The following is a 24,383-nucleotide window of genomic DNA, read 5'->3' on the forward strand; positions in this document are numbered from 1 at the left end:
CATAGAGAATAGAGCGTACATGTCCCGAGGTCTATTTCAAAGGACAGTGATAGATGAAGATTTTACAACTATACTATGAATCACATCCAAACAAGGTACACGAACGCAAAGAAACATATCATAGTCTAGAATCCTCGTCTGAAATAAGGACTACGGCAAGGAACAAGCTTGACTGAACTACAGGGACTAGGTAGTGTTCTCTGACATTTTGACTTCACGTGGAGCAAAGAATCAGTTCGATTGGCTAAACTCAATGCTGATGCAGCAAAGATCAGCAATCTACTTCGGACACACCGTTGTCTCAGATACTCTTTAGGTACCGACATGTAGGCGTAACCAGGTGCATATTGAAGGTAACTCGAAGTATCCTGCCGAGTCACGGGAAGGAGATCCCCCACGTGTTTTCCGCTTCAGGGCAAGAGCGACCAATCAACGCGACTCAGACGCCAACACTTCAAACGTCCGCAGGGTTAAGCCAAATGCCTCGAAGTCGGGTCGACATTGAAAAATGGGCTGAATCCCCCTTTTAGCAATCCATTCAAGTCGTGCAGGTTTCACACATTTGTACCTATACGAACCTGTGACATGGTGACATCATCTATACAAGTCAATGCACCCCCTTCGATGGCAGGGCCCGACACTCAATCCTCCGGGGAGGTAGAGAGCCTGCTGGGAAAGGAGCAGAATGCACGTTGGAAATCGCAAAAGCAGTCAAGGACCCGAAGATGGATTGCACTGATCTTCATCGCCCTGCTGGTCATTTTGGTACTGGCCGCGTACTGCGTGACAGGACCCTGCCACGAGTCCTCACATTCCACGACAGAGACGTCTAATTCTATGGCGCAGCCCGACGTACTTGCTGCATCGCTTTTGGATTCATCAGAGATAACGTCACGGCGGGAACCTGCCTGTCATACTGTCAATGACGGGTATCAATGCAATCCGGCCATCTCGCATCAATGGGGCCAGTACTCGCCCTACTTCTCTCTTGCAGAGGAATCGGCTATCTCAGATGAGGTCCCTGATACCTGTGAAATTACTTTTGTTCAAGTCGTATCCCGCCATGGTGCTCGTTTGCCGTCGGCGGACAAGAGCAAGAAGTATGCCGAGCTCATCGGAGCTATCAAGGCCAACGCGACTGCATACAAGGGCAAGCTGGAATTTCTCCGCTCATACGAATACAAGTTAGGCAGTGATGACTTGACACCGTTTGGAGAGCGCCAGATGGTCGGTTCGGGCTTGAAGTTCTATCAGCGATACCAGGACTTGGCCAGACGGGCTGTGCCCTTCATTCGTTCATCTGACTCGGAGCGTGTGATAGCGTCTGGCGAGAAATTTATCAAGGGCTTCGAGCATGCGAAGTCTCACGACAAATGTGCCGATCATCGACAGTCAAGTCCCAAGATCAGCGTCATCATCTCAGAACAGAAAGGGTTCAACAACTCTCTGAATCATAACACATGCACAAAGTTCGAGGACGATGATCTGAAAGACGGTATCGAGAACCACTACACATCCATATTCGCACCGCCAATCCGAGCGCGCCTCGAAGCTGGTCTTCCAGGCGTTCACCTCGAGGATAACGATATTCCCAGTCTGATGGACCTCTGCCCTTTCGAAACAGTTTCACAGACTTTCAACGCAACCAAGCAATCACCATTCTGCGACCTCTTCACTGAGAACGAATGGAAACACTACAACTACCTCCAATCGCTCAGCAAATACTATGGTTATGGCGCTGGCAACCCCCTCGGCCCTGCCCAGGGTGTCGGTTTCGCAAACGAACTGATCGCACGACTGACTCACACGGCAGTGCGCGATGAAACAAGCACAAACCGTACCCTAGACGCCCCTGGTGCCGCGACTTTCCCGCTCAACCATACTGTATATGCAGACTTCACGCATGACAATGGGATGATACCATTCTTCTTTGCTTTGGGGCTGTATAACAGCACCGCTCCACTACCACGCACCCACCCCCAGCCCACCGACAAAGCGGACGGTTACTCGGCCGCTTGGACGGTGCCGTTTGCTGCCCGTGCTTATATAGAGATGATGCAGTGTCATTCAGACCCGGATCCGGAGCCTTTCGTTCGGGTCCTCGTTAATGATCGTGTTGTTCCGCTGCATGGTTGCTCGGTTGATTCTCTTGGTCGTTGTCGCCGTCGTGATTTCGTGAATGGTCTTACATTTGCACGTTCTGGCGGTAACTGGGACCAGTGCTTTGACTAGAGGTTGGGAAAAAGACCCTGGGTGTATGTATTGCCCTGCTTTCAGGCTTGGACTCGAAACATTGTATCCCCACAGCTTCTTCATTTTTAGACAATGCCAATGTGGTTCACCTTAGCACAAGTCCCAGGTCTCAGAAACAAATATGATTGTAGCAGAGCTCTAAATGAATGGTTCTAACGCTTGCAGGTCAACACGAAAATGATCAAACAGCCCCCCAACGCAGAAACAAGAAAGAATCAATACAAAACCACCACGTATATCTCAATCCACCCCACTACACACTCCAATGAGACCGACCATTCCTCTTAGACCCATGCAGAGCAGAAAGAACCCATGTCTCCCAAAAAGGAATCTGCTCATGCAACACATGGACACCGTCATCCCCCAACTCCACACTCGGCAACGCACGCAGCCTCTCAAGCGAATTTCGTCTCAACGACAACCGCCTCCCCCCAGTAGAAGCAACAGGCGCGATCTGCATAGCAACAGCCGACTGCGAAGACGCCGCAGCCGCAACCGTAACCGAAGGTTCCCCAGGAACAGGGTAATCATCAAAGACCTCGACACCATTGGAAACAGCGATAGCGTCAAAATGCGCCGCATAGTCAATATCCCTCAGAACCAGCTGCTCAAGCAGCTTTATTTCCTCACGCAGGACGACAAGCACATCGCGCCAGACACCGCCAGGCCTCAGATAAACGGCCGTCAGACGGAACTCGCGTAACTGTGCACTGTGTCGACGAAGCAGGGCGATGATCTCGTCTGCGCCGAGTCGCCAGCCTTGAATGCTTAGTTTGCGGAGTGTTTTCCAGCGGATGTGGTGGAAGATCTGTTCCAGGTCTAGATCGAGAGGTGTTTTACTGAGGAAGCCTATGTGGATGGCGATCAGGTTTTTGGCTGCGGTGAAGAAGCGACGGAAGACTTCGGAGAGGTCGGTTGTTGTTGAGATTATGTTTGTTGAGTGGAAGTTTATGTCTAGGCTTGTTAGGCGCGAGCCCATGTTGGCGAGGGTTTCTGTTGGGGCGCGGAGGAGCTGCAGGGTTGCTTCTGGGCTGATTTGGGGGCCTGTGAAGCGGATGGAGGTGCATTTCGTGTTGAGGAGGGCTAGGCTTAGGTTTGTTATGGCGCGTGAGCAGGCGCTTTCCCAGTCGAAGGAGATGGTGGTTGCTGTGTTGGTGGATAGTGGGTTATCGCGGATGAAGTCGAGGAGGCGCTCGTCTGCTTCGTCTTGGAGTCTTAGGAGCTTGATTTCTTGTAGGGATGTGAATTCGGCGATTGCGCGTTGCAGGCGGTATTGGTCGTTGTTGGTTGAGGTGAGGTTGGCTTGCTCGTGTAGTCGGCGGCTGTGTAGTCTTGACAGTTCGGGATTCTCTGATTCAAGTGTTCGCAGTGACCGGGCCCATCCTGTGTTTCATTCACTGTCAGCCAGCGCACCCGCTTATAGACGCGCATGGAGGTAGTACCTTTCCCATGATAGAATGGCCGCACCATGTATGTGATCGTCTTCACATAGCAGGCCAACTGCATGTCCACCAGTTCGTCTAGTCGCCGGAAGCCATGAGCAGAAAACCGCAGTGTAAACCGATGGAATCGGTGAGGGGTGCCAATTCGCATGAAGCGCTTGCAAACGAGCCGGAAGCGATCGAGGTCAGATGTTTCGCCGTATTCGCCAGACCTGGGAGCATGTCCATTTCCATTGAATCTGCCGTTTAGGGCTCGGGGTGCGGGTTCGAGAAGGTAAGATAAGACCTCGCTCAACAGCTCGTCAGCGAGGTTCTGAACATGACATGGCTGATCCATGATCGGCACGCGCAGCCGAAGCATCGGCTGCTGGACCAAGTGGCAGCGACATGGATTTATAGAGGAATTGAGGGCAAGGCGATGCTCTGGACTTGTCCGCAAGACTAAAGAGCCAACCCACGGAGCGAATTGGGGAAAAGGGGAAAAAAACACGGAATTAAGAAAAATAAATAATAAAAGCCCTCTGCTCGACTCGTAGAGGCTGTCTTCTGCAGAGACTTGACATCAGTAGGACAGTTGACTTGTCTCACCATGGCTGCACGGCGAGAGCTCTCGCCCTAACAATTGCCCTCGCGACCGGGATGATCACCACAGCCCTGTTTTAGCGCCCTTTGCATTGACACGCCGGGCTTCAAGACCCGATCCGCTCGGTTTCATTGGTGATGCTGCCATACACTAATCACATGATTGATTCGTCCTGCGGCCAGCCAGCGTGAACCTGCAGGAAAAGCCATTCGGGAGTGAGTGGTGAAGGAGGGGCCAACGAAGACCCCGCCGGCACACATGCAGAGTGACGAATCTCGTGTTTGTATTGAGGTCACCTTCCCCAAAGGGATTGGGGATAAATGGTCGAAATCAGAACGAGCTAATGTATGTATGTGCTGTTATGCAGAGACTATCTACTGCTAGCTGCCGGATCTTCATCTTTAATTGTGTGCCTATCAGACCTTCGCCAAATGAAGGCGCCGCCGTCTGATATCCGTGCTGCTTATTTTCGACTCGAAGCTCTCAACGTCAGTGGTCGTGGCTGCTACCTCTCCAGATTGGAGTACATCCACTTCGAATACAGCAAGTGGCTTCCATCCCTTCTTCACCCGTTCGTCGTTAACTGCAGCTCCTCCCGAGTGCGTCTCCTTGGAGACAACAATTGCCCCGAGGTTCTCCTGCGTGATCGTGGGCCCAAATGGATCGGAGATCTCCACGAATTCAAATGCCAGATTGGGTTGGATTCTCGTAAGGACGGTCTTGCCATTGGGACCTGGCGCAAAAGCACGTTCAATCTGCGGCGATTCCCTCTTAGGTGAGAAATCCATGATGGCTGTCAGAAAAGCCGCAGTGTTCTGCCAACGCTCTTCCCAGCTCTCGAGAAATTCGGCATATTTTTTATTGACCAATAGTGCATCTCCTGTCACTCCGATGGTCAGGCGTCCCTCCTGTCCCCGGTCGAGCGGCTCCATGACCAATGCAACTGCTGTGAGCAGGAGCTTGTGACCAACATGGAGATGATCGAATGTGCCACCCACGACCACAGAATAGTGTGGAGTGGAAGGTTGTTGGTTATCGGGAATTAATAGGGAAGGTATCGCCCAGTCAGCATTGCTTGTGATGGCTTGCAGGTTTGCCGCCGCGCCATCCCGAGCTTGACTGCCAACACTGTTGGTAAAGGAGTTGGCCAACTTCTTGCCAGCTGTATTGGTCAAATAGAAAATGCTATCCCAAGACCGTCCTGAATTCGCTAGGGTTTGCAAGTGCAGGATGGGCCCAAACCGAGAACTGTCAGAGGCCTGGGCCGAGCTGTCTTCGCTTGGATCGATAAATACCACCCGGGTATCAATGCCACCTGGAGAGTCAAGTTCGATGTTTTGTGTTGCACAGACAGCACCAACCAGCGTATAGACACTGGTCAGGTAATGCTGAAGTTGTGCAAACACTTTGGCCCGAGGTTTGCAGCTCGGGGAGAGTAGATCTGGAATGGCCAGAACAATATCCAGTACAGCTGTACGATTGGATCCATTCAACGCTTTGGATAGCTTAGCATAGACATCCACCAAGGATGGCTCAAAAGCATTTTTGACTTGGGCAAACGAGAAAGCTGGAGGCGGGGGAAGAAGTAGTAAAGCCGAGGGTGGATTGGTATCGGTAGCCATGATGTAAAGGTTATGGAAGCTATACGAAACAGAGATATCACCAAGTGAAATATAGACAGATGCGATAGATGCTCAACAACAGAACAAGAAATCACATTAAAAGAAAAAGAATCTCATCGCCAAAGGGCAAAAGACCTCGGGAAGTGATCAAATACAAATCCCCATTGTAGGCGGGCCGGGGGGTACCCGGATGAGTCAGCTGCTGTCTTGGAGACCCTCTTCCAGGTGGGATGGCACCCGCCCTCTTGTCCTCCACCGTGCTATTCTTCAATAGACGTGAGGATGCCATTGAGAGCCAAGTGACTTGACAAGCTGGAATGATACCTGGTTGATACGGTCCTCTGGTCGGAGCTCTCTTGAAGCCCGCTGCAACCCCCCAATTAAGCGCCCTTCCCCAACCTCCTACCCTGACCTCGATCGACTGTGGAGCTTATCCTCGATCCATCCATCGCAACCTCTCACATAGGCGACTTTACTGCTCGCCAGTGCAAACCACACAACATGCCAAACCCCTCTCAATACGAATCCAACCGGCGGTCCACTATGTTCAGTCGCCAGCCAGAGGAACTCCATATCCCATCAACCGGGCTAATCAATCCAAACCTGTCCCGTCAACCGGCCTCGCATGACTATCCCACCTCGCCGGACGCAGGGGCCCGGCTTCCTTCGATCAACGTGCAATCGAGTTTGCACTTCGGCGGCGATGGCAACAACAGCAGCACTACTCTCCCAGGAGCCTTGCAGCCAGGTAATCAAAACCGCCCGGCACCGGTGTCAATAAACACCGCTCCGTCGGTCATTCCTACCATATCTCAATCATCGTCACAAACCAATCATCGCGCCAGTATGATCAACTCACATGGAAATTCGCGTTCTAGCCCTGCGGGGTTCGACCAGTCGATGTACAAACAACATGGTGCGCCTGATGGCTCGAAGTATCCCTCGTCTCCCGGGGGGTATCGCGCGCCTCACACCCCTCAGGGCAAGTACTCCCCTCTTGGTCTGGCAGATATCAGGCCGCCTGGTGAACACCTGTTGAATGAGGGACTTATGAGTCCCGGGTCATCCTCGATGCCTTACAACAATGGAGACAATCAGGTGCCGACAAACAGCAATCACATCGCACCATGGCCTATATATGCAGTGGATTGGTGCAAATGGCCGATCACAGGGAATTCAGGCTTTGGTGGAAAGCTAGCTTTGGGAAGCTACCTAGAAGACAGCCACAATTATGTATGTGCTTTCAATTCACGAGGGGCACATCACATTGCTAATCAGGTCTCAGATTCAAATTCTTGATACGCACTGGTCGCAACCAGATCCCGACACACCAGATGCCACCGCAGGAGAGATCAAACTGGAATACGTCAAGACCGCCGAGGCGACTCATTCCTATCCTGTCACTCGCATTCTCTGGGAGCCCCCGTCATCTCAGAAGCAGTCGACTGATTTGCTGGCCACATCAGGAGACCATCTTCGCCTATGGTCATTACCGAATTCGCAGCCGCTCCCAAGCTCGAACTCGATCACTCGCCCCATGAACCAGCGAGACCAGGCTACCTCGAAGCTTTCACCATTGGCCTTGCTGTCTAACTCAAAATCTCCGGAGCACACTGCTCCTATTACCTCTCTCGACTGGAATACAATTTCCCCAAGTCTGATTATTACCTCAAGCATTGATACAACTTGCACCATTTGGGATATTCCCACTTTGACCGCAAAGACGCAACTGATTGCCCATGACAAGGAGGTGTACGACGTTCGATTCTGCGCCAACAGTGTTGATGTGTTTGTTAGTTGTGGCGCTGATGGTAGCGTGCGAATGTTTGACCTGCGAAGCCTTGAACACAGCACCATCATCTACGAACCGACCGACAAGAACGAGAAGCGTAAGCCACCACGAAAACCATTCTCTGTGCTATGTGTACTAACAGATTCCCAGCAGTTATGAGCCCTGGAGGCTCTAGCCCCCCTGCTCAATCGCAGACGAATGGCCTCTATCCCCCACCTCTATTGAGAATCGCAGGTATGAATGACGCAATTCCGGCAATGGATAGAACGATCAATTGATATAGTTTTCTAGCATCCCCCCATGACGCCCATCTCCTGGCAACCTTCTCCCAGGACTCCAGTGTCGTCCGTGTTCTCGATGTCCGACAACCGGGCCAAGCTCTACTGGAACTAAAGGGCCACTCCGCAGCCCTGAACTGCGTAGAATGGTCCCCCAGCCGCCGCGGCATTCTCGCCTCCGGCGGTGACGATAGTATGGTTCTCCTCTGGGACCTGATCAACCAGCACAACGCTGCACCGGTCGCTTCCCCTCCAGCCATTACACCAGGAGCACCACCAACAACAACATCCGAGCGCGGCCCAGCTGCCGTCTGGCAAAGCGAATACGAAGTCTCCAACATCAGTTGGTCACCACAGGGTGGGCCCAACCGCACCGGCCAACCACGGGAATGGCTGGGAGTCTGCGGCGGACGAAACCTAACCGGCGTCGCGTTATGAGTCAACTTAAAACCCGTTGTCTCTTCAAGCTTTTTCAAATCTCGCCTTTGCATTAGACGGTTCGATCTCTGTAATGTTTGGTCTTTCGCGTAGGCATGGCATCCGCTTGAAAATCTGCCTCTCTAGGGGCTACTGCTAGCCGTGTTTGGGGTTGTGATTGGCTACTTCTGACTTTCGCACGAGTGAACGAATGAATGAATTACATTGCATATTGACTGCTGTTTCGGAATAGCCACTTACGTGCTCCATCATACTCCATAGATGGTTTCACCTAAACTCCCAGTAGTCACAGGCGCTTCCATCTGTAGTGAAACTTGAGCGACCCCCAAGGGTGTTCTTTTCGCTTCTTTCTGGAGAGAATGGCCTACATCATTTTCATCTACATTTCAATGAAAAAGTGTGTGAAGTTTGCAAAGGTCTTGATTCTGCAATGGCAGTAGAAGTAAACAAACAGCTCGCCCAGCGAGAAGGTATCATATAGAGAACAGCTACAGCAAGAAAGTAAAGCAATGGCAAGAAAGTGAAGCAACCGCTAAGAAAAAAAAAACACAGCCTACCAGACACAGGCCCATGTTAATCGAGCAACATCAGTCAGCCCGGGAAGCCAAGATCGGGCTGGAAGGCGGAATCTTAGAGACGAGCCGATCTTCGAGCGCGCGTGCAAACTTAACACTTGGAATATCGACGGCGCGCCAGAAGACATCGCCTAACCAGATAGCGACGGGTAGACAGATCAACCAGCCAATAAGGAAGCCGAGACAGTATTGGAAGTTCGTCTCTTTCCCTGTGAGATTCCAGATACTGGGCATGATAGAGTAGCCCAGACAATGGAGAATGGGGCCGTGAACGACGTAGAAAGCGAAAGAGATTTTGCCCAGGTATTGGGAGAGGGGATTTGTGAAGAGTTTCTGGATATCCGGGGAGTGATTGATAGCGAAGACGATGAGGACGGCGCCGATGGTTTGGGCGAAGCGGTGCGGTTCCGGATAGGTGTATGGGGTGATGTGCCAGAGCCATCTGTAGAGAGGAGTCCATTTGAAGCCGATGTTGGGGCATGAGCCGAAGTAGAGACCGACGAAGAAGAGCGAGATCCATAGTTTGCGGCGGGAGATTCTGATTGTTGTTTTGCTGGGGCTGAAGTGGATGGTGGTTTTGTCATCTTCTACTGGCGGTCTGGTGGATGGCTCCCAGACGCCGTTGATGAGGTCCACTTCGGCCATAAGCATTCCGAAGAGGAAGAGGGGGATTTCCCAGCGACCGTAGCGCATGCAGAACCATATCAGGCCGGAGACTACGGCCATGCGCACTGGCGACTTTAGTCGTGATGTACCCATTATGACGACGAAGAGGATAAGCGAGGAGCGGAATTCGAGGGGGATCGTCCATAGGTGCGGATTGTAGTAGTTGTAGTAGAGCGCATAGTCGAATGGGTTTAGCAAGGTTGCCAGCGTCACCCACAAGTCATCACTCTGTTTCGAGAGGGATCTGTAAACATGCGGATGTTGCTCGTTGGTGCCGAGGATGGTGTGTCCCTCCTTAATGACCTTGTGGGAATAACTATACAGCCCGAGACGAACAGCGACGAAGACGCAAAGAATGCCCGCAATGGCGGGGATATAAAGACGGAAGGCACGGCGGAAGGTCCCTGACGCGAGCGCGGTGAAGGTCTGATCGAAGGACCTGCTCCGAATCGTTTTCAACGGCTTGTATGACAGAACGTAGCCGGAGAGAACGAAGAAGATGGCCACCATGATGTGGCCGGAGATCAACATGTGCAAGATGGGCAGTTGATGAATCCCGAAATTCTCTCCTGCAAATCCCCATCCTATTGCAACCTTCCAGGTGTATGTGAAGAGGAAGTGGAAGTTGAAGACCAGCAGACAGGCCCATCCGCGCAACCCATCCAGAGCTGCGATGGCGTGGAGCTTTGTAGGCTGCGACGAGGCGCTACCCTGTTGTAAGAAACTCGGGGTCAGAGCGACTATCAGTCGTTGCCATGTGTCCTCAGAATAAGCCAGCCAGTCTTCTTGCGACATCGGTGCCAACCCCTCTGGATGCGCGAGTATGTTCGACGGATGGAATTGTGAGAACCCGTTCCATCGCTTTGCTCCCGACGAGCGGAATTCTGAGCTGGAGGCGGATTCGAGGTCATTTAGAGGGATATCGGCGGCCGAGGTGTTGGCGCGGTCTTGGGATGGCATTTCGTTATATTCTGCAGGGTTGATGGGGTTGATGGCGTGGGCATGTCCGGTGGGGCAAAGGCCTTCATTCACGCTGGTATGTCGGAGGAAGCATCGAGTTCGGCGGAAGGTATCAAAGACAGGAGGACTCGACAATCGACCAGCGAGATCACAAGTGTATTGCGTTGAGGCCGATGCAGGTCGGCGAATTGGGGCAGATTCAAGATACACGTACGTCAGTAGGAAAGGGGAAAGTGATCCACTTCGCGCCTGAGCGAAATTGAATCCTTCTGGAACACCTTTGGCACTTGTACCACAGTACCACAGTACCAGGGTAAACAGCGTCAATCTCAGCAAGCTTAGACAGCTTCTTGCTATCATATGCTACACTCGACAAAGTCTCGAACACCACTCAGGAGCTCCCCTGTGCTTATACTTCCCAAAGCGGGTTAGCCTAATTGTCGCCTTAGGTGTCAAGATATCACGAGATCACAACCGTGGCCTTTTCACCATTTGACCAGACGAAGGAGATTGAATAGATGACGATTATAAAGACTCAGACACTTGTACGAGCGAAAAAGAGAGAAATAGACCTTTTTACGGTTTCCATAGTTAGCGATGCTACACTCGCTCCTTCTCCGAATGCATCCATACTTCACCCACTTCAAAAAGCTCCTTCCTCAAGCTCTGGACATTTCTCCAAGCTCCCCAACGTACACAGTAAAATTCTTTATTTCTTCACTCTCACTTTGATACAAACCTGACCCTTGATGTCGCCTGTTCCCTAAGGCGACGATCATCAGCTCCCTGATTCGCGCGATTCCGCTCGAGAACTTCTCCCTTTCTCTTTGTCCATCCCACCATTATCCCGCTTCTACTCCCCGACATCTTGCGATACTGAATGTCGCGATCGCCTGTCGCGTGCATATTTCGATAAAACTGCTCGGTCGAAGTGGTCCCGAAGTGGGTGCTGTCACGATGGATTTGCGCACGATCATGAACACCGATGGCGCCGCCAACCCTCCACCTTCAAACTCAGCCAGCTCCCCTATCTCCGACCAAACCCCTCAAAAGCTCGCGAGGGTCAACTCTTATTCAGAATATCCTCCACGTCCGCCCCAGCCTCCCTCGTTGCAACACCCGCAGCACGCCTCCCCAGAGCGAAGCTCATCCTACGCAGCATCCGCCCAGTCACCGTACCAGTTCAGCTCCGGCCCAGCGATCAATACAGCCGTAGGACCCCAGCGCAGTCAGACACCTCCACACATATCCACACCGTATGGTCCTGGCCCGCGTGATCCATTCGCGCCAGCATACGGGTCGCATCCCCAACATCCCGGTCCTCTGGTTTCGCCCTACACACCGCAGCCACTGAGTGCAGGGCCGCAGCACCCGGAGCAGCAATCTTACTTTGCTCAACAGCGTTCCCAACAGCGTTCACAATCTCTTCAATCGGTGGTGACAAACCCCCGAGCACCAACTGAGTCATTCCGCAGCCCCCCTGTCGCATCGCAACCTCTACCGTCACAGCGATTCTCTCCATCGGCGCATCAATCCGTACCAGGCACCCCCTTGGGTCCTCCTCCTACCTTTGCCTCCCGTCAGTCGCCGTCAGTTGCCCGCCCGCCATCCTCCGGGCGCGATTCTCCACGCAACTCTTTATCCAGCCCGAGGGCCGCACAGGAAGCGCAGCTACGAGACCAGGTTCCAACGCAGTCACCTGTAACACAGCGGCAGTTCTCTCCCCGCAGTTCACGACCATCCGAACAGAACACCCGCCCCTCGTTGGTTAGCTTGAACCAAGAGACAACAGAGAGCGCTAGCCCACACTCGGTCTCTCGTCATAATAGCACTGTCGCGGCCTCCGAGTCGGTGACTGCTGGTCCAATTCGTTCCTCTGAAGACCGGATGTCAGTGGAGAGTCCCGTGGCACAAAAGCCTACCAGAGCTGTCGACTTTTCGACTTCCCCCATGGCAGCGGGCAGCCAAACCAACAGCTCGCCCTCGGGCGTTCGCGGAGGCCACCATGCTTTGAAAATGGAGGTCGACCACGAAACACGCGCCGAGGCGCAACAGCCGAGGCAGAAGAGAAGGAGGTACAATGAGCCTCCGATCTATGCTCGGCTGACGCCACGAAACACAAGCAAACGCCCAATTATTCCCAACCCCCAACCCCCGGTCCCAAGACATGCTAGGCAGGAGCTCTGGACTGCTCGGAGACGATCATCTTCGACGGCAGTTACACCAGCTGCACGGGTCAGTCGAGCGCCCCCGGTTCCTTCACCGAGAACCAGTATGCCTCCTGTGCAGGCTCCCCCAGCGCCCCCGGCTTCCTTAGTTCCCCCAAGTACTCCGCCGATGGTAGGCTCATTGGGCCCATGGGAACCGTCCATCACCGGTTTCATCCCACACGAGGAGATTACAAAGACCATATGTGATTTCTTGTTCCAACATGTGGTCTTGAGGAATGATGTGAACGTCGCATCGGCAGGCTCTGCTGCTGGCGGTCAGGGGACGATTGTGGAGATTGAGGCCAAACTGGGTCATATCATCGACTTGGACAGCAGAGACCGGATCCAACTTCCAATCCTCACGGAGAGTGTCATCAATCGGGAGAACGGACGGTTCCGTACATCATTTGAGAGCAAAATGACGGTCGTAAGTTTTTATCTTCACTGCCCGTCGATGAATATCCCATACTTATTACGATGCATAGGAACAACATCGAGCGATGAACAATTTCTTGAACGAAGCTGTGAAAGCTTCTATGCCGCAGAATAACCCGAACCGCATCCCTCTTGCATACGTCCACAAGAAAGAACGCGACACCTTCTATGAGATCCAAGCAGCTGACCTGCCTCCGGTGATCCGCCAAAACTTGAATCCGAGACACAAGCCCAAAGTCCGAGTGACAACCGATGAGCGAACTGGCGAGATCCTTGCGAAAATCGTCAAGTGTCGAGTGGCTGATGTAGATGTCTGCAGTCCCCGGACGACAGTCGACTGGCGCGTCAGCGTCAACCTCGAAATGGAATACACCGGGGACGTCAGCAACCTCACAATGATCGACACAGCCGTCAACAAGGGCGGACGAGGCGATCGCATCAAAGATCGCATGAGCTACCGTCATCTGGCCTATCAGGTGGATCTGACGCAGGTGGCTAAATCCGACGTAAGTTCATGTTTCCAAAGTCCCTGTGTCACTGTGAAGACCAGTCTTCTGACCGTACAGCAGCAACAACCGGGCAAGCCTGAGTTCGAGCACGAGCTTGAAGTTGAGGTTTCGGCCGCTGAAATTCGTCGCCAGGGTCAGCTTGCTATGACGGGTGATCCGAAGAATCAGTACGAGGACCTGGTCAAGGGCTTCGTGGATAATATTCGACTGCTGGCTCGAGCGGTTCCGTCTTGATATTTTCTCTTCAAACACTTTGTATTATTGTATCTTTTTCTAAATCTTTCACTGGGTAGGCTTTACTGTTCAGGTTTTTGGTTTCTTTGCAGATATGGTTCTCTTTTGTTTGGAAAAGTTCGCACTGCAATAGACAGCGTGCAGTTGTTTCCTGAGAGCGACATAAAGGTTGTTACTTAGAGGGAATGTCCCAATCTTCTTTGGCCAACGACTGGCTAGACATCTTTCTATTCCAACAGTCATTCATGAGGTCCTATGTAGATCGGTAGCCCACATAGGTGAACCCAATGGAGTAAAGCTGGCAGGATTAATCAAGGAGAAAGATGAGATTAGGTCGAGAGAGTGGAGCTGGATTTGGAAACACTACCTGCCAATTCTTTCGATTCGCATCCCACATCAGTATATACGTCTACACTTCCATTCGACTTCATTAACTAAATCCAATGTGCAACTGTTCATATTACGACTCTATATTGATATATGACGTGTCTCTCGGTACGATCTATGAGCCAGTACCTATAAGTTTGCGGGTGTCTATAAGCTTTAAGGTTGTAAACTTAAACATTATAACTTTCCAAGGTTCAATCCGGGCCATCCCTACTATGGGAGAAGCGTACCAAGGATTCATCGAGGAGCTGATAGTACCCGAGGAGAGAGGGGTTAGGTCGAAGAGAGTAACGAGGAAGAAGTGTGAAAGAGTGAGTGAGTGTATCCAAGATAACCAGGCGTGAGGGTAAAGAGGAAAGACAGAGGAAAGAAAGCGACGACTCGCATAGATGAGACTGAACTTCACGTACTTAGGTGTTATATGGAATGATCTTGTATCCATCACGTTCAGAATCTCCGTCTGATCATATTCACGATACCTCCCGGTGCGACGATTTTCCTATTTGGGAAGTATAAGCTAGACTCATGATAGACGAAGATATCTAGCCGCTAAATACATACAAGGTTCATATCTTTTCATCCCTTCGTTTAGTCCTCTCCAATCAACACAAGCCAATATGTACAACACCCTTGCAGGAGAAAGCAGGACCCAGTTACACAAAGGATCTTGATACAGATTCCAGCCTTGTCGATCGAGGCCGAGATGCTTATCAGTCAGCAAATGCGGGGAAGATACTTAGGTCATATACTCGATTCGTCAAAATTGTTAAAGCCTGAGGATACGCTTGCAAGGCCAAGAATATAGATGAAGAGTATAAAAGGATAAAGAGGGGATGAGATGCCGAGGCTGGAGAGCGGAATTTATACAGTGGAAACTTGGCCATTTGGTTGTGCTCGAAGTTATAGGTAGTTAACTGACATCCTAGCTGCAATGGAACAGGGCGTATTCCAATGAAAGACTTGACAAGGTAGATGCAAGCAAAGAAGTAACACAAATCTCACGATGTAGTAAACCAAGTAACCAACCCCTCACCCATCAATACCCCTCGTACTGTACCCCTCGGCTCCAAGACTCACCGAGTAGCACTCACATAAAGAGGGGAAACGAGCAGAGCGGAGATAGCTGGATCATTATTTAACTCCATTCGCACAAGGAAAAGTACGCGTATACGCACTACTACCTAAACTCCCCAGATAATCTCTGAGCAACCCTACAACCCTCCCGTCCATTGTACTCCATCGTATCCTCACGAAAATGACCTCCACAACCAATTCGACCACCTGGCAAGACCTCGTGGCCGCCAAACAACAAGAATGCAAGCAAAAGATTCCTCATGAGTGGCAGCTAAGCGCAGAGCAGCTAGCCCTAGCACAGAAGACCCCGCGTCTACTAGAGGCCGACATACCCCGTCGCAGCGGGATACTATCCGATCTCGAGCTAGATATCACGGAGAATTACACTGCAAGTCAATTGCTTGACAAATTGGCTTCTGGCCAGATTAGCTCGTTGGCAATCACGACGGCGTTTTGTAAGAGAGCTGTTATTGCGCAGCAGCTTGTGAGTATAACTTCCTTTCGTGACTCGTCCATAAACGATATGAAAAGAAAAAGCAAGATCTGATGTCTCTCTACTGTAGACATCCTGTCTCACAGAGACATTCTTCCCACAAGCACTAGAACGCGCCAAATATCTGGATGAATACCTTCAGCAAGAGGGGACACCCATTGGGCCCCTACACGGTCTCCCGATCAGTCTCAAAGACACTTTCTGCGTCGAAGGAGTACAGACAACAGTAGGATACACCTCATTTCTCGCCAACGAACCCGCAAAGACAAACTCGGCGCTTGTGGAGATGCTGCTGCAGCTCGGCGCGGTGTTATATGTCAAGACCAACATCCCGCAGACATTAATGGTAAGAAAACAACCCCCCCCCCCCCCCGCCCCCATGGCAATCTATTCCAGCCTAAGGCAATTCTAATACCAGTATACCACGCAGACCGCAGATTCAGAAAACAACATCTTCGGCCGCACCCTCAACCCGCACAACACAGCCCTAACAGCCGGCGGTTCCAGCGGCGGCGAAGGCGCCCTCCTCTCCTTCCGCGGCTCAATCCTGGGCATCGGCACGGACATCGCGGGCTCAATCCGCATCCCAGCACTCTGCTGCGGCGTCTACGGCTTCAAGCCCACAACCCAGCGCATTCCGTACAGCGGGCAGGTCAACGGCAACGTCCAGGGCATGCCAGGTATAGCTCCCGTCGCCGGACCACTGGGACACAGCATTGCGGATCTGTCTCTGCTGATGAGCTCCGTTGTCGGCAATGGCCAGGCATGGGAATACGATGCAGCCGTTCTCCCGGTGCCGTGGCAGACGGTCCCGACCAATGGTACCGGGATGTTAACGATTGGTGTTATGGCTGATGATGAGCATTTCCCGCTGCATCCGCCTGTTAAGCGGGCGTTGGATCGGGCTATTGCCGCGTTGACGAAGGCTGGTCATCGGGTTGTGAGGATTGGGGGTCGAGCTGAAGAGCTTAGTTTGGCTTATGTGTCGCGGCTTGCGTTTCAGTATTTTGTCTATGGTCCGCGGAATGATCATATTAGCCCTAGTGGTGAGCCGGCGGTTGCGTCGGTTGTTAGGGGTGCTTCGCCGATGTTTTCTGGGTCTTTCCCTGTTGAGCAGGGGCTTGAGCCGTTTGAGATGATTCAGAGGCTGCATATGGCGAGACGAAGAGTTGATGAGGCCTGGAGGGAGATGTGGGTTGGTTCGAAGCTTGATGTGGTTTTGGGTCCTGGGGCTCAGAATACGGCTGTTGCTCTTGATACGTATGGGTGGCCTCCTTATACGGTTCTTTGGAATTTGTTGGATGTGGGTGTTTCTCTTATTGTCGTGTTTTTGGAGGTGTTGGGAGATGGATGTGCTGACATGTGTCGATTTAGTATCCTGCGTGCGTTATTCCATTTGGGAAGGCCGACAAGGAGCTTGATCCAGAACCTGTCGCTGCAGGCAATGATATGCAGCCGAGCTGTATGTCGATTTACCCACTTCCATGGTGAATCCAGTGCTAACAGGTGGCAGATATTCCCGAGCAGGTCGACGGCGCCCCATGTGCCATCCAGGTTGTCACGCCGCGCTTCCAGGATGAGAAGTGTCTGTGGGCGGCGGACATCATTGACAAGGTATTGGCTACTTACGGCAAGGAATAATCGCGTTCGTGGCCATGAGAATTCGCCTATCCGCTTGTGTCTAGCAAATAGGACAAGACTAAGAAGTCATGGCGTGTTAATGCATATACTACCTAGGAAGAAGTGAGGAATAGGTATCAAACAATCATGCGAATGTCATTTTGCGCCGGTTCTGCTAGAGAATTTCAGAAGTAGAATACATATGTGAAACCAGTCCTTTCCCTTTTGATATCGTTGGGTGTGTGGGAAGGACAAGCTTTTGCTTGGAGTCGAGAGAAAACAGAAACTAAGGACTGGGGCTGTCCTCGTACCGAGGTCCACCATCATTACCATAACCAGCGCCAGGAGTAGCAGCCATGCCGCCCATGGCCGGAGTTGGCGCGTCGAAAGCCGCAGGGGTTGGAGCATCATAGTCACGCTTTGAAGGTCCACCAGGAGTAGGTGCGCTGAAAGCCCCTCCGGGTGTGGGTGCACTCTCGGACCATCCGCCAGGGGTTGGGACACCAGGGGTGGGAGCTGCGTAGGCGCCGGGGGTAGGGGCTGAGTAATTGCCGCCAGGAGTCGGAGCGTCGTCGAAATCACGCTGGTCTCGACCAGCAGCCATGCTACTCCAGCCGGGAGTACGGCTGCCTGTATTCGCGGCAGCGCTGGCACCGGCGCTAACGCCCCAGCCGGGAGTACGGGATCCAGAGGCAAAGGCGTCGAAGCCGGAGCTCGAGTCATATGGGGTCTTCGATCCGGAGGTCCATGAAGGGGTGCGGCTGCCAACTCCTCCGTAGGCGGTACGATTTCCATCGTACGGGTTCACGGTACGAGAACCGTCGGCCTTCCAGGCTGGGGTACGGGAACCACTCAGACCACCCCAAGCAGGAGCTGAATGACCATTAGTAATTTGATACAAAAGTTTGTTTCCAAATTGAACTTACTTCTCGCGGAGGCGCCACCCCATGCTGGGGTTCTGGATGAATCAGCGGCAGCCATCGGTGTTCGACTACCTGCCCAACCATCTCTCGCAGGGCCACCCGAGGAGCCGAAGGGAGTGCGTCCGCCAGGGCCACCTCCTCCTCTTCCACGGCCCATGGATAGGGGCTGTTTAGAGACAGGGCTATAAGAAGTTAGTAAGTATAATAGCCCAAGCGTTAGCAGGACAAGAACATACTCTTTAGGTGTGAGGATATCACGAGGGATATGAACGGGCTTGTTGGATGTATAGAGCTCAACCTGAGCAGAGTTGTCGTCTGCGTCACGAACAATACCGACGAGACCCTTGTGACGGCCTTTTCGGATGGTCACGGTCTTTCCGATCAGATGGTCACGACCACGGCGAGGGGTGGCATGGCAGCACCACCTGCAGGATTTTGCATCGCCATAGCAGGGTTCATCTTGGTGAGGTCGGGTCCAGTAGGCCGATTGCCTCTCGCGGACACAGTAACAACATTCGTTGTGCGCACCACAGAGATACCTGCGTTTTCGGCCTGCGCTTTGTTATGCAGGAAGAGGAATGAACGGTGAATGTGGCGGATGACTCCGGAACGCTGCTCTCCGTAGACCTCGCGAACAGTATCGCCGCTTCGAATCTCAGCGCCGTTGCGATCAGTTGCGACGGCATCACGACGGGGGGTAATCTTGTTTGCGATCTGCGTAGGAAGGATGTTGCGGATGGAACCATTCTGATCCACCACGCGGAGAGACTCGCGGTCTACCTTGATGACACAAGCCACGGTGGCGGCATCGAGTTGGACCAGATCATGAACATCGTAAATGCCGAGTTGTCCATCCGCAGCCATCTCGGCGGAAAGTCGAAGATCCTTGCTGAAAATGGTGATCTCCTGCATGCTCATATCGCTGAGCAGAGTTACTGTGTCATCCTTAACCTGCACAACCATGCCGAGTTCATTCTGGTACCGGCTGCCGCCGATGACCTTGACATGGTCACCTTCACGGAAGCGCTTACGGAGAGTCCGAACTGGCGCATCGATTGTCTGTCCTGCCAACTCTCCCTCGGTGACTTGCAATGAGATAATGTCGCCTCGGGTAGACACTGTGCGACCGATCAAGCCTTGCTGTTCACCCCGGTAGACCTCCACTGGGTCACCCGGTTGGTATGAGTCCTCGGCCGCAGAGTTCTTCAGCGTCTCGGCCAGTGACGCCAGATCCAGGTTGGCAGTGCCATCCTCTCCGCCACGTGCGAACATGGTCACCTCCTCTAACCGCGGATTGACGTTCTTGGCAGTCAAGTGCTGCACACGCATATCCTTAATGAGGAATCCATCCACGTAGTTCTCATTGAGATAGTTCCATGATTTGCCTCCCAAACCGGAAGTAGACGAGAGGTACTTTGCGTGCTTCTTCTTCGCTTCTGTCTCACTGAACAGACGCTGCGGAGGACGGGCAGTGACCATGGCACCGCGTTTCCGTTTGGCATCAGGAGCTGGGGCACCAAGAGTATCGTCATTCATGCCGTAGTCCAGTCGAGGAACAAGTCGCACAGTGACATTCAATCCGTTGGTTTCAACCTCCTCGATTTGAGCCAGATCACCCTGGTATTTACCACGCTTGATGCGGACCCAGCCACCAGGTAGAAGCTCCTCCGACTTCTGGACGCGGAGAAGATCCGGCATCTCCTTTACGGGAACCAGAGTCAACTTCTGGGATGGATAGTAGAAATTGATGGCTTCCAAGCCTTCCGTGACATCGGCCTGCCTCCGGGCTTCACAGTAGAACCAACCTTGCATAATGTTGCCGCGCTCGAAAGCCGAGATAATTCGGATGGGATTCCGGGAGCCCGCTGGTCGTTCTTCAATTCGTTTTTGAATTGAGTATACGACCTCCTTCTCCTTTCCAGGCTTGCAGCGGGCACCCCAAATGCTAGGGTCCTCCACACTGGGAAGCAGCAGTCGCTTTGGGATCACAAGTGAATCGGTTGCGGCAGCACGGTTGCGCCCATAGCGTTCCTTGAGCATCTGGGCCTGCTTCTCTGCGTCCATGCTGGCATCGATTTCGCGCTGGCGATCAAGCTGGCGGTGGCGGCGGTCATCTGTCTCGGTGCCTTGGGGCAGCGCATCAAGATCATCCGGATGGGTTTCCATGCCATATTCGGCAAACTCATCTTCCTCATCCTCGGCTTCATCCTCTTCCGCGTCGACACCGGCCTCGATTTCGATGAAGGGATTGGCAACACGCTTTTGCCGTTTTTGCGGGTGACTCGACTAGAGCAGAACTGCGGTTAATAACGATGTTGTGAAGGAGCAGATTCATGAAAAGCATACCACTGCTTCATCCTCGTCATCTTCCTCGTCTTCCTCTTCCTCATCATCCACTTCGTTCTCCACCTCTTCGTCCTCATCCTCATCCTCAACATCCTTGGTATCTCCCTCTTGTTCATTGGTCCCGTACTTCACGTCATCTTCGTCGTCACGACCGCGGCTTGAGCGATCTCTCTTAGAAGGCTGTTCCACACCCATCTGTTAGCGCCTAGTCCATTCTAAGATTGACCAGTGAGGTAGACCGACCTTGGTTCGGGGTTCCTCGACATCAGAATCTTCGTGAGGGGCTGGGTTGAAATCGTCCTCGTCATCGTCAGAACCGAAGTCTTGGTTGAGGAAGTTCGACATTTTGAAGTGTAGTGTGAATAAGTTGTCGCAAATAAAGCGGCTGCGCAACTCTCGGAAATTCGTAGACGGGTATCAGATCAAAGGAACGTAACTAGTAATCAAAAGAAGTGTCAGCACCAACAATAACGACAGAGGCCGAATCCCAAAGCAATCCATACCCTATCGAAAAGAATCCGCGCTGCAGCTTGCGGGTTGGGAAACAAGCAGTAGATGCCAGAATGCGGAACGGTCCCGATCTGTTCCAAGGGGCTTCAAAGCTTTCCAATAACCAAAATGGCCAGAGAGAAGTGAGTGTGAGAGTGAGAGGGAGCACAGCAGACAGTCGAGCTCTGCGGGCAATCGGGTTCCGCGACCGCCTACAAAGGACACGACCCCAATGAAAACTGGGGGATTCAAATGTGAGAAAGAAGAGCGACACCACAAAGAAAGGGCAAATGGAAGCCTTTCTCACAAGGAATGTTTGAGAGAAGAGAAAGGAGAAATCGAAGTGTCGGAGCGTGGAGGTCGAGTTGCGCAGGTGAGGCATAATTGCGCGAATGGTCGCTTCCGGTCACCGTATTTGACTTTAGGCGGTCGACTTCACCTTGTACACAGCAACAATTTAACGAAACACAGTAGCAAAGCACCATGAAGCGATAGTCTCAGATTAAATGCTTTGCAAGAAGTATGCTCCTCATGAGGAAACTGTTCAGTTCACTTCCAAGATATTACAAAGACTTGTGTTACCCAGTTCCGAAGGACAATACATCAACCGCATACATCATGCCCCCTTCTAGTTAGTTAGGTACTTAGTCAGTTAGTATCGATTGTTGTCTTGAATCATGAATATCACTTGTATGTGGTAAATGTAGCGACTATCCAAAAGGTGATAAGCACCACTGTAAATCAAGGAATATACAAAAGAAGCCAATGTTATCGTACATGACAGATCATAGCAAAACAGAACAAATGCCGTCGCAGACGAGAGGATATCTAGCCAAAGGTAGCGATGAAAGAATAGAATCAAAATGGGCAAGCTCTACCGCCGCTGTCCAAAAAGAAAAACCAAAACACCAGAAAAATTGCTTTATAGCTTCATGCCGAACATGCTGTGAACACGCAAACTCTGGCGCATGCTGAGATCAAGCATGATCTCCTCACTGCCACCGGGAATAGCGTAGGCGCGGACATCACGGTACAGACGCTCGATCTTGGCACCCTGGCCACCGCGGCTGTAGCTGAGACCGCCGAAGATCTGACTGGCCTCGCGAGCGCAGAACTCGAAGCACTGGGTGGACTGGGCCTTCAGGCCGGCGATGGCACCGCCGAGCTTGAGCATAGCCTCGGTCTCATCCATAGACTGGCACTGGTAAATGATGTTCTCGAGCCAGTTGTAGGTGGCCTCGATCTGGCGGGCCATATGGGCGAGCTTCATGCGGATGACCGGGTGGTCGATGAGACGCTTATTGAAGGTCTTACGCTTGTGGGCGTACTTCATGGACTCTTCGTAGCAAACACGGGAGAAGCGCACACACTGGATAACGATACCGATACGCTCGTGGTTGAAGTTGGTCATGATGACCTTGAAGCCTTGGTTCTCCTTGCCGATCAGGTTCTCAACGGGAACCTTGACATCCTCGAAGGTGACATAGGTAGTACCGCTGGACCACACACCCTGGCAGTCCATGCGGCGGGTGCTGACACCGCCAGCCTCGCGCTCGATAAGCAGAACGCTGAGACCGTTCATGCCGTCCTTGCCGGTGCGGACGGCGGTGGTGAAGTAATCGGCGAAGACACCGTTGGTGATCCACTTCTTCTCACCGTTGACGATGTAGTGCTTGCCGTCTTCGCTAAGCTTAGCCTCGCAGCCGAGATTGGCAACATCACTGCCCGCATCGGGTTCGGTGATGGCGAGACAGATACGCTTGTCACCAGCCAAGATACCGGGCAAGATACGGTCGACCAGCGGCTTCTTGCCGAATTTGACCAGGGGAGGGCAGCCAATGCCGTAACCACCAATCAAGTTCCAGACCAGACCACCGCTACCAGTACGGGATAGCTCATCAGTCAACAGCATCTCGTGGAAGAGATCCCAGTTCTCCGGTGCGACAGACTGCACACGGTGGGGGGTGTGGTCTACGGGGTAGTGGGTACCGAGCATACCGGCCAGGTAGCCGCGCTCACCCATCTGCTTGTAGATGTGCTCCGGCACATTCTTGGCCTCATCCCATTCAGTCACATATGGCTCAATCTCGGTCTCAACCCACTGGCGGATCTCGGAACGGAGGGCGGCGTGGGTCTCGTTGAAGTAGGGGGAGGCATACTACGGATCAAAAACGAATTAGCTTCCGGCTTGACCGGAAAAACCCCCAGATTTTCGGCAGATAGAAAAACTTACACCCTGGTACCAAGAAGGATCGGCGAAGGGAATCAACTCTCCGTAAGGATCTTGGGGCTCACCCTTGGTAATCGTGGAAGAGGAGGGAGCGGCGGGCTTGACCGCGGGGGCAGCCTTCTTAGGCGCGGGTGCCGGGGGTTCAGGGGCTGCCTTCTTGGTATTCAAAGAACCGATCTGCAGCTGGCCCTTGTACTTCTTCAAGATACCCTCATTGTGATATTTCCAGAACTGCTTGGATGCATCCTTGCCAGCAACTCTCTGGAGAACTAAACCCACACCGTCAATATGGTACTATCAGCGAGTTGCGGATACTTTCGGAGACAACGTACTTTTCTTTCCACCTGTTGAACAAAAAGTAAGTTAGCATGTGACCTCGTGCATTTGCGCGCGCATGACTTTGGAAACATACCAGGGTGCTCGTCCTGGAACTTGGACACATCGTATACATCCTCATCGATAATGACCCAGGTGTTGGCGCCCTTGCCTTGCGTGGCAACGTCCTCTGCGCTGAAAGTCTTTGACATGGTGGCGGAGTATGTGAAGGAAGAAGTGAGGTGAAAAGTGCAAGTATTTAGGATCAGGTCAGGGACCAGTGGATAAGAAGAAAGAAGAAATTTTCAATTCCGGGGAAGCTGGGGGAGAAATTATATGTTATATGGGGCAAGGAGCACTAAGGTCGGACGATATTCCCATTCAGGATTCAGGATATGAAGCTGGAACCAAACGGGGCCTCGGAGATGATAGTAACACTTCACATGTTCACATGCGCCCACCAAAGGCAGATCTTAAAGAATGTACAGTGTACACTCGGTCTCTGCTTC

The 24,383-nt window shown here is 52.3% G+C and overlaps 9 protein-coding genes across 9 annotated transcripts; 4 read left to right on the top strand and 5 right to left on the bottom strand.

The window, feature by feature from the left end:
* Positions 1-624: 624 nt before the first annotated feature.
* N7515_001601 (histidine phosphatase family protein) lies at positions 625-2,232 on the top strand (the record flags this gene model as incomplete). Its single annotated transcript, XM_056662345.1, has 1 exon — positions 625-2,232. One exon carries the CDS (start codon positions 625-627, stop codon positions 2,230-2,232), a length of 1,608 nt encoding a protein of 535 aa, XP_056524458.1.
* A 274-nt stretch (positions 2,233-2,506) lies between these two features.
* Positions 2,507-4,056, bottom strand: N7515_001602 (F-box domain protein; the record flags this gene model as incomplete). The annotated part of the gene is made up of 2 exons (XM_056662346.1): positions 2,507-3,636; positions 3,696-4,056. 2 exons carry the CDS (start codon positions 4,054-4,056, stop codon positions 2,507-2,509), a joined length of 1,491 nt encoding a protein of 496 aa, XP_056524459.1.
* Positions 4,057-4,694: 638 nt separating this feature from the next.
* N7515_001603 (putative pantetheine-phosphate adenylyltransferase) lies at positions 4,695-5,900 on the bottom strand (the record flags this gene model as incomplete). The annotated part of the gene is made up of 1 exon (XM_056662347.1): positions 4,695-5,900. The coding sequence occupies one exon, from the start codon at positions 5,898-5,900 to the stop codon at positions 4,695-4,697; it is 1,206 nt and encodes a 401-aa protein (XP_056524460.1).
* Positions 5,901-6,401: 501 nt separating this feature from the next.
* On the top strand, positions 6,402-8,408 carry N7515_001604 (uncharacterized protein; the record flags this gene model as incomplete). The annotated part of the gene is made up of 4 exons (XM_056662348.1): positions 6,402-7,133; positions 7,186-7,789; positions 7,843-7,926; positions 7,984-8,408. 4 exons carry the CDS (start codon positions 6,402-6,404, stop codon positions 8,406-8,408), a joined length of 1,845 nt encoding a protein of 614 aa, XP_056524461.1.
* A 587-nt stretch (positions 8,409-8,995) lies between these two features.
* N7515_001605 (acyltransferase family protein) lies at positions 8,996-10,609 on the bottom strand (the record flags this gene model as incomplete). Its single annotated transcript, XM_056662349.1, has 1 exon — positions 8,996-10,609. The coding sequence occupies one exon, from the start codon at positions 10,607-10,609 to the stop codon at positions 8,996-8,998; it is 1,614 nt and encodes a 537-aa protein (XP_056524462.1).
* Positions 10,610-11,566: 957 nt separating this feature from the next.
* triA (uncharacterized protein) lies at positions 11,567-13,997 on the top strand (the record flags this gene model as incomplete). The annotated part of the gene is made up of 2 exons (XM_056662350.1): positions 11,567-13,246; positions 13,305-13,997. The coding sequence occupies 2 exons, from the start codon at positions 11,567-11,569 to the stop codon at positions 13,995-13,997; spliced, it is 2,373 nt and encodes a 790-aa protein (XP_056524463.1).
* A 1,642-nt stretch (positions 13,998-15,639) lies between these two features.
* On the top strand, positions 15,640-17,592 carry gmdB (general amidase GmdB; the record flags this gene model as incomplete). The annotated part of the gene is made up of 5 exons (XM_056662351.1): positions 15,640-15,942; positions 16,022-16,297; positions 16,370-17,254; positions 17,326-17,413; positions 17,465-17,592. 5 exons carry the CDS (start codon positions 15,640-15,642, stop codon positions 17,590-17,592), a joined length of 1,680 nt encoding a protein of 559 aa, XP_056524464.1.
* Positions 17,593-17,857: 265 nt separating this feature from the next.
* Positions 17,858-21,185, bottom strand: spt5 (transcription elongation factor spt5; the record flags this gene model as incomplete). The annotated part of the gene is made up of 6 exons (XM_056662352.1): positions 17,858-18,444; positions 18,498-18,676; positions 18,731-18,867; positions 18,891-20,780; positions 20,841-21,020; positions 21,084-21,185. The coding sequence occupies 6 exons, from the start codon at positions 21,183-21,185 to the stop codon at positions 17,858-17,860; spliced, it is 3,075 nt and encodes a 1,024-aa protein (XP_056524465.1).
* A 1,066-nt stretch (positions 21,186-22,251) lies between these two features.
* Positions 22,252-24,086, bottom strand: N7515_001609 (putative acyl-CoA dehydrogenase; the record flags this gene model as incomplete). Its single annotated transcript, XM_056662353.1, has 4 exons — positions 22,252-23,487; positions 23,563-23,828; positions 23,892-23,903; positions 23,972-24,086. The coding sequence occupies 4 exons, from the start codon at positions 24,084-24,086 to the stop codon at positions 22,252-22,254; spliced, it is 1,629 nt and encodes a 542-aa protein (XP_056524466.1).
* Between the last annotated feature and the right edge of the window lie 297 nt (positions 24,087-24,383).

This window comes from Penicillium bovifimosum, assembly GCF_028826915.1.
Source record: "Penicillium bovifimosum strain IBT 22155 chromosome Unknown utg000002l_segment0_segment0, whole genome shotgun sequence".
Lineage (NCBI taxonomy): Eukaryota > Fungi > Ascomycota > Eurotiomycetes > Eurotiales > Aspergillaceae > Penicillium > Penicillium bovifimosum.